This window comes from Nuphar pumila, chromosome 3 (assembly GCF_984573655.1).
Source record: "Nuphar pumila chromosome 3, dmNupPumi1.hap1.1, whole genome shotgun sequence".
Taxonomy (NCBI): domain Eukaryota; kingdom Viridiplantae; phylum Streptophyta; class Magnoliopsida; order Nymphaeales; family Nymphaeaceae; genus Nuphar; species Nuphar pumila.
This window is the reverse complement of record NC_143251.1, coordinates 29,128,494-29,143,885: the sequence shown is the minus strand read 5'-3', so window position 1 is coordinate 29,143,885 and position 15,392 is coordinate 29,128,494. Positions and strand designations below refer to the sequence as shown.

The 15,392-nt window shown below is 38.5% G+C and overlaps 1 protein-coding gene across 1 annotated transcript; it reads right to left on the bottom strand.

The window, feature by feature from the left end:
• Nucleotides 1–11,246: 11,246 nt before the first annotated feature.
• LOC149842443 (NAD(P)-binding Rossmann-fold superfamily protein) lies at nucleotides 11,247–14,569 on the bottom strand. The gene is made up of 4 exons (XM_090000661.1): nucleotides 14,460–14,569; nucleotides 13,699–13,960; nucleotides 13,000–13,182; nucleotides 11,247–11,787 (listed from the first exon to the last, which is right to left on the bottom strand). The coding sequence occupies exons 1-4, from the start codon at nucleotides 14,567–14,569 to the stop codon at nucleotides 11,392–11,394; spliced, it is 951 nt and encodes a 316-aa protein (XP_089856787.1). The 3' UTR covers nucleotides 11,247–11,391.
• Between the last annotated feature and the right edge of the window lie 823 nt (nucleotides 14,570–15,392).

Sequence of the window (15,392 nt, the reverse complement as noted above, 5' to 3'; positions counted from 1 at the left end):
CTACTAAAGAGAGAGTTACGAGCATTTTACTGGTCGGATGTCTGGTCGAAAAGCTGTAATTTTGAGTCTATGCATTCGAGTGGGGCCAAACCGGGTCACCCAAATCCATACATCCGTAACTTTTTTTGACATAAATTAATTTAAAACTTAATTAGAATTTCATATCTAAGGTTAATATATACTAATTTTGACAAATCATATTTTTCCTCAATCGTTCGGTTGGAAAGATAGACCCATCTCACACATGCCTTATTTTCTCAGAAATAAATTTGATAAAATACATAATTAAATAACTAAATCATAAAATTTCTTTATAACTAAAATTCAAAAAAAATAGACAAAAATCACAAAACATCCACATGCACACATTCTACCAACTACAATTAAAAGTTTTATGGTCTTAATTATGAAATTCATGATTTTTCCTAAATTACGAAAATCTTTTCTGAAAAACCTGTTATGACTAAAATTGCAATATCTCAAAATTTCGACCATAGAAATCTGCCAAATTTCTACATAATGTCTACAACAACATATACTACTGATCCAAATCAAAATTTGCATAAAAATATTAGCCTAATTTACGTATTGTAAAAATGAACGGTTTTATTTTTTGAGAAATCGATTTTTAAGGAAAAACATATTTTTAAGATGGTTTTTTCTCGAAAAACCATTTTTATTCATCTTTCAATAGCCTTAAGCCAAACCCACATATGAGGGGTTTGTTCAGTGTTTATACTTATAAAAAATCAGTAGAATTCATGTTACAAAGTCTATTTTGCAAGAGAAGTATAGATCCATACCTTTTGTCAAAAATTTGCTCCTACGTTAACCGATGGTTCCTTTTGCATGATCTGGTTGTTCCACACCCGCTATGAACTTGGAAATGGCCTTCCAAGCCTCCTCTCATGTAAGTAGGACTCCTCTCTTGTTGATTAAAGGGTGAAACACCACTACTTGGTGTAGGGGAAAGGAGAAGAAAAGAAGGGGTTTGAGAGAGAGAGGGATTTTGAGGGAAAAAAAAAGTAAAAGAGCCAAAATGAGGGTTGTGTGTGTGTGTGTATGTGTGTGCGTGAGCCCCTCCTTCATATTTATAACCTCTTGAATTAGGTCAAGGGCTGGGGCTAACCTCAAGCCTTGATCTAATCTTGAATTAATTTCCAAATTCCTTTGCATTCTTCTTACCTTTTTTTCTTTTGTATTTTCTTTATTTCTTTTTCATGTTCATTTTTTTAAGCATGACATATGATATATATATATATGCTATATTCATAAAATAGTATAATTATTATGTACTTAATATATTAATATGGAAGGGGGTAGGTCGACCCCCATGGGTTGGCCTCTCTTTCCAAAAATCAACTTGCTTGCTTGGCAAGCAAGTTGATCACTTTTTCAGCTTTTTTTTTCTAATTTATTTATTATTGTTTTTTTATTTCCTTAAGCCTTAGCTTCCTATTTTGTTCATGAGTCCGGCCCTTGCTGGACCCTTCTAGAACTCACTCAAAAAGGGTGTCACCCCTTATGGGGCCTTATTTTTAAAATTTGAAAACTTTTGACTTTTTCTACTTTAGTTTTAACTTTTGGTAACTTTTAATTTAACCCCAATTTAAAGTTTATTTTTATTTTTATAGTTTTATACTTTAAATTATGATGCCACATAGGATGGGATGACCCATCTATGGACTCCTACCATTTTATAAATCTCAATTAATTTTTGAAATCCATTCCACTAAATTACAACTTAATTTCATGTATATTCAAACAAGATTTTTCCTAAATGAACTTGTAATTCATATGAAATACAAATACATGAAATACAACTTGAATATATCCTAATTAAGTTTTAGTAATTATATTTCTAAAATCTTAAATTACTTATTTTAATTAATTTCTCCTAAGATAAATTTTGAATTTTAAAAGAAATGATTTAAGAAACTATATTTTAAATTTTTTAAAAACCCTAGGCGTGTAGGTGTTATTTTCATACCTAATTATTTTTTTTTCTAAACCCTACTAATCCTCCAATGCATTCTTTTTAACCAAAATTTAAGATTTTATTTTGGCACATAATAAGAAAATTCAAAAATTCAAGAAAAATCTCAAAAAAAATCTCGGATATTACACCCCACTCATTTGGGAAATTTATATGCTCATCATAAATAGGTCTTGCCCATGCTTATCTTCCTGGTAACCACACTTATCACAAGGAACACATATTGTAGGGGACGTTTTCAAAGAACTTGTAACTTGAGAATTGCCAGATTTATTGTATGGAGTCTATCATCTCAATGTCTTATTATTGCATTTCTAGAAAAGATGTACTAAATGATACCAAGGACCTATGCAGCTCCTGACTGCATATTGGCGGGTGTATGGGCTATTGCGACTGTCATGGATGCATCTTCGTCGAAGGTCATCATTGTTAATGTATCAGACCATGCACACAAATATCGAACGGTAAGGGAGAGCTCAAGATTTTACGTGGTCCGGCTACTGCAGAGCCTAAATCGACAAGGACCCTCACTCTCTCTCTATGCTTCAATGATTTCCAGAGAAAGAGAGATGTGCTGTTTATTTTATATGAAAGTCAAGCAGGTAGAATAGGAAACATTCTCTCTATTGGTTTACAATTATTACATCTTTATCTCAACAAGTTTCTTAACTTGATTAGATTACTTGGCTTCCAAGGAGTTGGATTTCTTAGCCATCAAGCCAACAACCGACCTAGAATCTTCCTCACCAACAACCTCTTCGTGGGCCCCAGGACTCAGCTTAACAATCATCTCCATAAATGAAAAATGTGTTAGCATGATCTTGTCCCTACGTATCGACACCAATTTAACTATTCAAATTGCTTCCACTAATTCAAGTTCTTAGGCGTTAATCTTCTTATTTACTACCATTTTTGTCCACCACTCAACTTATTGTACTTTTTAAAAAATTTATATTTAATCCTGACCGCTTATAAATTCAACATTCTTCTTGAAGCCTCTATGTATGTACTGATCAGTTGAATTGAGACATCATGCCAGCCATGATTCTATTGTAACCGACCTACTCATAAACAGACCATTTGACTGAGAAAAAAGAAACGTTTCACGTGCATAACCTATATTTACTTCCAATACTGAAGAGGAGGGTGTTGGGAAAGGAGAAAGGCTTCATTGACTAACTTGTAGATGGAAGGCTTCTCTTCACCCCTTCTGTTTCCCTCCTCTTGGCCTTCTTCTCTCTCTTCTGGATCTCCTACACTCTGCTCTCTTTGTCCTTTTTCCACCTCTGCGTCTCTTCTCAAAAGCTCAATGTTTATACTGCATCTCTGTTAGCACCAACCCTGTGCAACACCATGCACTTGTGCTGGACCCTGCATTCCAAGACACTCTACAAGCCTCGCACGTGACAATAATGGATATACAGGTCCAAATGCAGGAAGATCAAGGGTTCCAAAAGACCCTTAAGACATCGCACGTGGGAGATTCACAGGAGAGCTTGTGCCAGGTGAACATCGGAGTTGTGCATGTTGGAGGTTAGCACGTGGGATCAGCAGCATTGATCCTTGGTATGGTTCAGTCAACACACAACGGATCTCACGTGAGAAGTTCCTACTTTGGAACCACTCAAGGGTCCGAAAAGACCCTCCATGAGCCACGTGCGGAAGATTCCCACGTGCGAATTATCACGATGTATGACACGCGGGAAGAACTCATCACATTCAAAGTAGGGATGAAGAGATTGAGAATGCCATGAAAGTGGTAGAGGAGCAAATGAGAATTATATGGTCCTCTACAATGACTGATGGATATGAAGATGGTGACACATTTCAAGAATGTGTCGGTCAATGCCAATGACCAACTTGGTATAGAATTGGTGCAATGGCTCAAAACAAAGGAGTCATGGGCTAGAAACCAAGGTAAGGACCATTTCTTTGAGCTAGGCAAGATATCATGGGACTTCAGAAGAAACAAGGGCCTGTGGGGTACAAACTTGTTAGAGCTAGATGAGATGCAAAACCCAATTAAACTGCTCATAGAGCTCCAACCATGGCACGAAAGTGACATTGGTATTCCATACCCCCACAAACTTCCACCCTGTCCATGATGATGATATCATGGATCTTCAATCAAAACTATCCACCTCATTAATGAGGAAAAATCTCATTGGTTTTGCAGGCGGCGATAGGCCCAACACTAATCAAAGTGTTCAGTCAGTGCTAATTGGTAGTACTCCTACTAGGAAATCGTTATTTGATTCACTCATCTCAGGTTGCATTCCATTGTTGTTTGATCCATTCACAGCATACTACCAGTACCGCTGGCACTTGCCAGAGGATTATACACTGTATTCAACCTATATAGACCAAGAACAAGTAAAGCAGAAGAAAGTGAAGGTGGTGGATGTGCTCAAAAAAATATCTGCTGCGGCCCAACAAGAGATGAGAAGATACATAATATTCGAGCTCATGCCTCGGCTCATTTACGCTGAGCCCAGTTCTCAGTTGCAAAAGTTTCAAGATGCATTCACCATTTCCATTAACAACCTCCTAGATAGAATAACACGAGGGGAGAGGAGCCACGATGAGAGACATTTGAGTGGATGGTTGCGCGGGCTTTTGGGGACTACTTTGTTCGAGTATTATCAATGAGTAATTGTGTTTCCTTGTGCAATTTGTAACAAGTGTAATAATCAATACAACGGTGATTTTGGTTTGAGATACACAAGTCTTGTGAAAAAATAAAAGATAGATTGAATAAAAATAAAATCAGAAAAGAAATTAAGGCGAAAGAGAGATAAACATCGGTATACATGGCTCGGCCAAAGGGCTGCATCCACGGAAAAGTCTCACGCTCCCTGTTTCTTTGTCGTTCTATTCAATCTCTCAAATCACATATTTATACTGGTTTTTGATCCAGATAAATAAATTTTATTTATAACAAACATAGAAACTAATCAAGATAAGATAATGATGGATGAATCCCATATTAATCTACTAAAATTTTGGAAAATCTCTAACTGAAAATCTTCTCCGAATTTTAGATAAAAACCTTTTATATCGTCGTAGATTCCAACAAATCTGATCCAATTTTCGGTGCTTTTGAGCACCATGTGATTGCATGTTGATTGAACCAGCTGACCCAATCAAATAAGCCAAGCCTAGGGTGGATGTGGTTTGACTGCAGCCAATTCGTTGAGTGTTCCTGGTTGACACGAGTCATCCAAGTCTTTAAAGTGTGAATGACAACAAAACATTTGTGGTAAAGCAAAACTAAGAATAGCTCACCTAAAGCTTTTGGGATATTAACCTAATAAAATATCTGGTTGAGTTGGAGTTGACTGAAAAAGTGTCACCACCATGAGATTGAGGGCAACTCGATGAGTTTATTCATTTGGCAAGTAAAATCTATTGGAAAAAATGTGTAAGGAGGCCTTGGTGGGTTACTTGGTCTAATCGGATGTCTTCCCGGAATGGCTAGGTTTAGAAAAGGGTTTGGAAGGGACGGAATGCAAGTATGGTGGCGAATGTGGCATTTATTCTGTAATGCACAATGGCAAAGATGGCACTAATTTTTAGCACAATATCATAACTGATCACAAACTAAAAAATATAAAAAACATGGCAAATTTACTGTTTTCTTGGCAGTTTTGCTCTGTTGTTTGGTCGAAATTATGCACCTGATTTTTTCAAACACTCGATTGTTCCAGGCAACAACTTTCATGGCGCATGATTTTTCCAAACGACAACTCAGACAAGTTGTTTGACCAAGGTGCTTAAATTTTCAGGCACTAAAAGAGTAAAATTGTCTAGAAAAAAAAGACCAATTGGCCAGAATTGTCGTATTTTGAATCGTGATTTAACCATGTTTTTTCATATTTTGTTCGGTCTCGGCCAAAACATGGAACAGTGTCAAAAGTGAGTGTCATCTACGTCTTTGTCATTTCTTAGCTCTGATTTGAGTGTTTTGCAAATACTTCTGCCTTATCGGCCATTTCTGAAAACGTCTCTGCTTTATGCATTCTAGCAAGTAAATCTGTCTTTTTGTTAACTCTCTCAAGATCCCCGGATGAGGCTACCAGACGCCACATCCCTCCTGAAAATGGCCGTTAAAGCCAGCAAAATGATGTCTCTACCCTCATTGAAGGACTTTGTTGAGGCAAACCAACAAGGAGTGATGATTTCGTAAAAGAGAGGCTAAAATAGTTGTTTTATCATCTAATAGAAGATGATTATGTAAAAGGAAACTAAGGCTTCAAGCCATGAATGACGAGTATACTGCCCTCCTAAAGAACAACACTTAGAGTTTGGTCCCTCCTCCCTCATCTCACAACATTGTCAGCAGCAAGTGGGTTTTTAAAATTAAGCGCAATGCTGATGGAACCATCCAACGGTACAAAGCATGCCTCGTCGCCAAAGGCTACACACAGCAGGAAGGCATTGACTATTTTGAGACCTTCAGTCCAATCATCAAACCGCCCACTATTCCTCTAATACTCACTGTGGTTCTTTCTCGTGGTTGGTCAATTCTTCAATTGAATGTAAATAATGCCTTCCTCAATGGCACTCTTCAGGAAGAAGTCACATGGCTCAACCACCTGGTTTTCTTGATCCTCAGAGGCCACACTTTGTCTGCAGGTTGCATAAAGCTATCTATGGGGCCTGGTTCCATAGTCTAAGCACTTTTTTGCTTTTCCTTGGCTTTATACCCTCACACATAGATCCTTCCCTATTCATGTTCTTCAAGGATTCTCAGGTTTTATATTTGTTAGTTTATGTTGATGACATCATCTTTATTGGAAACTCTTCGACTGTCATTTCACACACCATTGCCCAACTCGGCCAAGAATTCTCCATCAAGGACCTGGGGCCCCTCCACTTCTTTCTTGGCATTGAGGCTACATCAACCCATCATGGACTTCTTCTTACCCAACAAAAATACATGGTGGAACTTTTGCACAAAGTTGATATGCTTCACGGTAAATCCACGACCACTCCTATGTCTCTCTCATGTTTTGCAGCTAACAAGGTATGTCAATATATGAAACGGCCCACTGAAGATCATTGGAGCGCAGCCAAACGCATTTTGCGTCACGTTAAAGGCACTCTCTTTCACGACCTTCTCATTTCTGCCGACTCTCATCTTGGGTTGATTGCGTACAATGATGCTGATTGGGCTGGTAATCTAAATGATTGCAAATCCACCTGCGGCTTTGCTATCTTTTTTGGCAGCTCCCTTGTCTCTTGGAGTGCTCGCAAACAAGCTATTGTGGCTCGATCTATCACTGAGGCTGAATATCAGGCACTCGCTAACACCGTTGCCGAGGTTATCTCACTCACTCATTTACTCAAAGAGCTTCAGATTAGACATTGGAAGACTACCACATTGTACTGTGATAACTTGAGTGCCTCTACCTTATCCCTCAATCTGGTCCTTCATCAACGAAGGAAGCACATCGAGATTGATGTACACTTAATTCACAATCACATTGCCAAAGGCTATCTGCATGTGCAATATGTTCCTTCTGATGATCAGATTGCTGACATCATGACCAAATCTCACCAGCTCCCGGTTCTTGGTTCTACGAGACAAACTCAATCTACGCCCTCATCGCTTGAGTTTGAAGGGGAATACTAGAACAGTAACTGCAAAATCACCACATGCAACTGAAATCTTGCCACATGCAGTTGCAAAAATCTCGCCACATGCAGTTGCAGTCTTACCAACATTCATTACACGAACTTCATCTCAGCGTCATGTGGGAAACTCGACAGGCTGTCAAGATAAAGATGAATCTGTCAAATGAAGGAAAGATAGTGGGGTTGTTAAAACTATCAAAATATCTCCCTAAATCAAGGGATTTGTTGCTGTAACATTTTGTCAATACTTTGTATCAAAATATTATTTAAGGGAACCTCACCTACGAGATTGAGTGGGCTAGATAGAATCACTCTGCAGTCTTTGTTAAGATTTTATTTAAAACAATATAGGCTCACGTAGCATTTTATAGAGAGGGAGAAGGTGGTTACAATAATGAATTAGTGATGGCTTGGGGGTTTCATTTCCCAAGAGTCACCTTAGGGTAGTGAGAAGGGGTTAGATTAGGCTGCCATTCACGCGTGGCTTAATGAGAGAGAGAAGTGGGTGGGAGTGTTAAGAACTCAAAAGTCTTCTTTCATATTTTTTTCTCACATGTTTTGTAACCTCCCCCCATTCATATTCAGTCCATTACTACAGCCCACCATCTTAGATGTAATCCCTACTTTTAAAAAAAATGTGTTTCTCATAATCTTATTTTGTTACTACATTTTATTATTATGTTTTTTTTCTATGATTCAAGTGGGGTCCACTAGTGAGAACTCCCCCCCCCCTCTTTCTTTAACGTCTATTCTTCCTCTCTCTTTTATTAACATGTATATATATACATGTTCCTATACTTATATAATTATTTCAATACTTTATAAAGTCCATCTCATGTATGTAATTATTTCATACTTTATAAAATCCATCTTAAGTCTTATATCTAGTACTATTTTCACTTAATTTATATCATTAAAGTTTGGATCCATGTAGGATCCGATCCTATGTTCATCGATCCATACACATACCAAAAATCACTTTGGATTTTGGATCCTGGAATCCAAATTTAATTTGGATCTTTTTGAGATCCGAATCCAATTACCAAAATTTGACACATACATACATACATACATACATACATACATGCATGCATGCATACATACATACATACATACATACATACATACATACATACATACATACATACATACATACATACATACATACATACATACATACATACATACATACATACATACATACATACATACATACATACATACATACATACATACATACATACATACATACATACATACTTTATTCAAATCTTGAATTTACCTATGAACTAGATCCATGTACTGGATCCGTTTTTTATAAATAGTGGATTTCAGATATTTTTTGTATTGGACCAAGATCCAAATCCCCATAGGTTTCAATTCACGAAATTAAAATTGTCAAATTACATTCCTCACAAACCCTTAGTTTATATTAACATTTCATAAATTTTTTTTTAAACACTTAGAATTTTCTCAAAAATTTTTGGGTCTTACATCCTTCCCTTCTTAAAAAAGATTTTGTCTGCGAAATTTAAGTTACGATTATATACCAAACAATTTAGGGTATTTTGCTTTCACCTCTTCCTCCGGTTCCCATACACATTCCTCGAATTTGTGGTGTTGCCATCACACCTTCACCAATGAAATAGTCTTCTTTCTCCGTACTTGCTCATGTTGATCGATAATCTCGATAGGTCGCTTCTCGATCATAAGATCTTTCTCTATCTTGAGATTTTCATATTGAATGATATGTGTTAGGTCTAACACGTACTTCCTTAGCATAGACACATAGAACATATTGTGAATGTTGGTAAACTCAGAAGAAAGTGTCACTATATACGTTGTTTCTTTGATCCTTTTGAGAATTTCAAAGGGTCCCATATATCTTGGACTAAGCTTAGCCTTTTTGCCAAAATGGAATACACTCTTCATCGATGAAACTTTGATGAACACATGGTCACCTATCGCAAAAGCAAGTTCTCTTCGTCTCTGATCAGCATAACTCTTTTGACAACTATGGGCTATCAAGAGTCTCTTTCTAATCAATTGTACTTGACCCATATAGTGATAAAGTACAAATGGTGATTTCATAGTCCGATCACCAACTTTGCTCCAAAAAATAAGAGATTTGCAAGGTCGTTCGTACAAAGCCTCGTACTGAGCCATACCAATACTTGAATGAAAACTATTGTTATAGGCAAATTCTACTAACTTCAAGTATTTACTCTAATTTACTTTCCAATCCAAAGCACAAGCATATAACATATCCTCCAATGTTTGGATCGTCCTTTCCAATTGTCCAGTTTGAGGGTGAAAAGTTGTACTAAACTTAAGTTTAATTCTCAAAGTCTTTTATAGTTGCCTCCAAAATTTGGAAGTGAATCTTTGATCTCTATCAGAAATGATTGATAATAAAATTCTATACTATTTGACAATTTTGTATATATATAAGTATGCAAGACTTTCTAAAGTTTGGTTTGTTTTAATTGGTAGAAAGTGCGTTGACTTTGTCAGACGATCAATAATTACTCAAATTGCATTGTATTGATTCATGGTCTTGGGTAGACCTACCACAAAGTTGATGGTAATGTCTTTCTACTTCTATTGGTGTATCTCCATAACTTGCATTGTACCTTCAGGCTGTTGATATTCAATCTTAGCCTGTTGGCACACTAAATATTTTGCAATATACTCTGCAATTTCTCGTTTTATTTTATTTCATCAAAAATTTCACTACAAATCCTTGTACATTTTAGTGCTTCCAGAGTAAATGGTAAACTTAGACTTGTGGGCATCATCTAGCAATTCTTTCCTTAATTGTGGGTCTTTAGGTACCCATAACCTTTGATCAAACTAAATATTGTCTTCTTCCAAATGTAATGCCGCTTGATTTGGTTAACAAGTTGCTATCATTTTGAAAAAACATGGGTCATCTTTTTTTTGGCTAATGATTCGTTCAACCCGATTTGTTGGGATAGTCATACTGGCTATTTTGATATTTCCAGTATCGAAGTCAAAAGGCTTCAAAGCAATAAAATTTTTTAGGCTCCCTGCATTTCTGCTCAAGGCATCAATCACAACATTAGCTTTTCTTGGGTGGTAAGATATCAAAAAACTGTAATCTTCCAAAAATTATAATGATATTCATTGCCTCATATTCAATTCTTTTTGAGAGAAAATATACTTTAAACTCTTATGATTAAAGAATACCTTAAATTATTCTGCATACAAATAGTGTCATCAAATTTTGAAGGCGAAAACTATCGCAACTAATTTCAGATCATGGGTAAGATAATTACGCTCGTGTACCTTCAACTAATGAGATGCATACACAATTACCTTATCATGTTGCATTAGAACACATCTTAAGCCTATTCTAGAGGCATCACTATATATCACAAATCCTCTGTGACCTGAAGACAATGTAAGTATTGGGGTTGAAGTCAGCTTTTTCTTTCACTCTTGGATTTTTTTTTTTTTGCATTGTTGCTTTAACTTAAATTTGATTTATTTATGAAACAACTTAGTTGTAGGAGTTGTTATCTTAGAGAAATCTTGGTAATATCCGGCAAGCCCTAAAAAATTTACGAATATGTGAGATATTCTTAAGTTGCTTTCAATCGACAATTGCTTCAATCTTAGAGGGATCTACAAATAGTCCATCCTTTGAGATCACGTAAGCTACATTATTTATGAGAGACCACATTATATTACTCTGGATGGTTATGACTTTTTAAATGACCTGATCGAGCACCTCCTTACAGCTTTGAATAATGATGAGGCTTAGTCCTTACGAAGAACTTCCCAATCGGAAGCTGGCTTAGTGGAAGCAGCACAATTTCAACTCCAAATCTTGCTGCAGAATTTGCGGTATGCACGCCCTTACCATTAGTCATGGACGTCATAGTGAAGCCAGGGCAGTAGCAGTTCACGCCGATCCCATGATCTCTTAACCGCTTTGCTAAGAGCACCGAGTAAGCGTTGAGCGCGAGCTTCGACACTGAATAGTCCGTCCACACCTTTGGCCACCCTTCTTCCTCCCACGTCCCTTGCTTCACGTGGCTGAGAAACGTGCAGACCATTTGCTCTATGGTGTCCTCTGTTAGCCTCTCCTCGTCTTCTAAGATCTTCTTGAAAGCTGGATTTCTTAGCTTCTGTTATACCAACCAACATTTTGATGCATGTGTCATATTCTAGAGATAAAACTAATTAACCAGAATTATTTTGGCATTTAAGACTGGCTTAAAACAAACTGTGCAAAATGGAGATCAGATCGATCATGGTAAAAACGTTCTGTGTGAAATGTCCAACGCAGAAGGAACATTGTTGTGGGGACTCACAGCTACTGTTTTGAGGGACAAATAAGACGGTTGTCACATGCTGTGTTGGTGCCTTTTGCGTTATTTGGCTTTTCTGGTCCGTGTCCACATCCGATCTGTGTCAAGGTCATTTATATATATAATAACTGAAAATGTTTTTTTTTTTTTTTCAAGTAGCCAATTGGATAGAGTCCAGGTCACACCCGGATGGGCCCAGATCCAGCCTAAATCTGACCCATTCTAGAGTCAATACTTTGTTTGTACTGACTCTAGAATGGGTTTGGAGCGACAATTAAGCAGCTGGGTCCAACCCCAAAGCATGGCCTCAGAATCTCAGATGCTCGGTTTTGGAATTCGACTATTTGGCTTTTCTGGTCCGTGTCCACATCCGATCTGTGTCAAGGTCTATATATATAATAACTGAAAATGTTTCTTTTTTTTTTTGTCAAGTAGCCAATTGGATAGAGTCCCGGTCACACCCGGATGGGCCCAGATCCAGCCTAAATCTGACCATCTATATCCTAGTGCAAGTCAAAAATTAAGGTTACCAGCTCCACTTACATGTTTTACACAGTTTCAAAAAAAAAAAAAAGGAAAAAGAAAAGGAACGGAGCTGAAAGCCTTAAACAACTAAACAAGCCAACCACATATTAATCCAACACCGGGTTGTCAATTAATGGGCCAAATCTGTCTCAGATACAGAACTAACCAGATTCTGTATACCTGGGTCTAATATAAAAATGAAGGTCCAAGTAATATTGGCCTTGAAGCGAATCTTATTTGGGTTAGGTTGGATCTGTGATTTTTTTTTTCTAGATATCTGACATAACCACCCCCGTCTTAGTTTATATGTATTTCTAACCAGAGAATACATATTTTAAATACTTTTAAAATTATAAGGGTTGGGCTTATTGGGATCTCATTTCTTATCCCAACATAAACTCAACACTATTATGGGTTATTTGGGTAAACGGGTTGGATACCGGTCCCTTTGACAGCCCTAATACTCAAAATACATGAAGAATCTTAGCTTGATGAGTCGCATACATTAAGTAATCCAAGCCGCGAACTTATGTTCAAGATCCGGCTAGCTGAATCTGAGTGGCGAAACAATGGCAACAGGGACTCGGTTAGCAACTTGGGCCCGCGGAAGTTGGTCTGGATCACAGTCTCAGCATGGTCCACCGAGTTCTCATCAATGTCATTGAATGAGACCGCAGCATTGTTAACCTGCATAACCAATATCACCAACTAATCTTAGTAATTATATTATGAGTAATGCTGTGCGGTGCTCCAGAAGTACCTACTCCCACATGGTTGGTTGTAGGTTGCATATTCTCAACTAAACCTTATAATGGATGTGCTCAACATAGTTTATTTGATATGAATCATGCTTTGGATCATGTTTTTTTTTATATAAAAAAAAAAGGATTTTTTAGGAGAGTTATATATGGTTCTTAAACTACAGTTTGTTAGTGGGATCCTCCTCAGTCCTCACTCTAATGAATCCGACCAAAAAGATTTGGATTTCGTCTGATATCCAACCCAAATTGAACGGTTGACATCCCTAGCTATATATATATATATATGGTTCTTAAACTACAGTTTCAACTGGTATTCTAGAGTCGAAAATCTGAACCAGATATCAGCTAAGGGAGGAGGGGTACCGCTAATCCAAAATCCATGCATGCGTGCTTCGTGGTTGCTGTAGAGGAAAGGGAAGAGGGGGTAACGCTAGCTACTTACAAGAATATCCAAGCCACCCAGCGAGTTACGAACCCAGGACACAAAATTGTGAATGGAACAAGGGTCAGCTACATCAAGGCAATGATACAACACCTCCTTATAGCCTTGAGAGCTCAGCAATTTTATGGCCTCTTGGCCCCTAGAGACGTCTCTGGAGGTCAGGACCACGGTCAGACCTTGTTCAGCCAATTGCCTCACCATCTCAAACCCTATGCCCTTGTTTGCACCTGTCACCACCGCAACCGTCTCCTTTGACCACCATCTGCCATGGCCACACATCAATGAATGAATCTCTAAGCACTAAATCTCTTGAAAAGTACTCTAAAAAGCTGTGCCTGGCAACCCAGGAGACTGTACCCAAGTCCGGGTTCAGCCATGTCATTTGGTAGCCCCAGCCTAGACTACAAAGAGAGAGAGAGAGAGAGAGAGAGAGAGAGAGAGAGAGAGAGAGAGAGAGACCTTCTTTGGGGGATCTGAGTTGCAGTCGACTCCATCTGCAGTCTGCAATGGCTTGCCACTCTCTGTACCTGCAGACGTCCCGGTCATGACCATTTTATAAAAGATAAAGAGAGTGGTTGGTCGTAACGCATTAGCCTTGTTAACATTATTGAGCTAGCCTTTGTCTTATAAAAAAAAGGAAAAAGAAAAAAAGGAAGAAAGTTGAGCTAGCCTTTGTATATTATAAAGACTAACAAAAAAACTACTAGGGGAGGTAGTAGGCCCGGATCCCAGGACCAGCCCCCGGTCCCCAGAAGGCGTACCCCTCCTCCCTTCCACCTCCCGTGCCTGCTCCCTGCCCGCCGGCCCACTCTTGTCCGAGCCCTTGCCGCTTCTCCGCCTTACCCATCCTCTGGGTGGGGTGCTGCCGCATTCTCCCTGGATGACACTCGAGCCTTTTGACCTTGTGCATCGGACCCACTCTCCCATCTATAGAGCCAGTTTTTTCGTCGCCCTTCTTCCTCCCCCGCACCCTGACTCTTGCCATTGCCGGCGTCGGGGCCTCATGGACTTATCTCCTGACCCTACTCCACTGCCTTCTACTTGTCATCATTTCGCCACTTCCTAGGCTTCATCATACTCCCCGGTGTGGACCAACCCCTCGGCTGACCCGGTCGACCAGCTGGAACGGGTGCTTGGAGAACCCCTTTCTACTGTTTCCTGAACTCTTGGTTGCCAACTTAGTCCGGCTCAGCCGGGGATTCACATAACATGGCTCAATCCTTACTCGTTCCAACTTTGAATGCAGATTCTGGCCAACCCATTGATCTAAACTACCAATCCAGTTTTTTTCAAGCTTGCACGAGATCCCCTCAAGAATGAAGTGAAAAGAAAAAGTCAAGCGACTGAGTTCAGTAAATTTGACTAAATAAATATGGTTGATAGGCTTAAGTTAAGTTGCTCCAAGGTAGCCGTCTACTACCACCAGTTTTGTAGTGCCCTGCGTAGGGTAGTCGAGTTCGAGTAAGGCTCGATAGGGTCACTTTCACTACCCTGATGCTTGAGATAGTATAGCGATTTATGTGTTGACCCATGTAGCGATTTACATGGTGTGGATGTTGATATTGTTGCGATTTACAGACAGGTAGCGATTTGCAAGTATCATTGTGTAGCGATTTACACAGTGTGGTCGTGGATCACGATGATGATTTATCACAACAAAGAATTAACGTGGTTCGGTTATACAACCTACATCC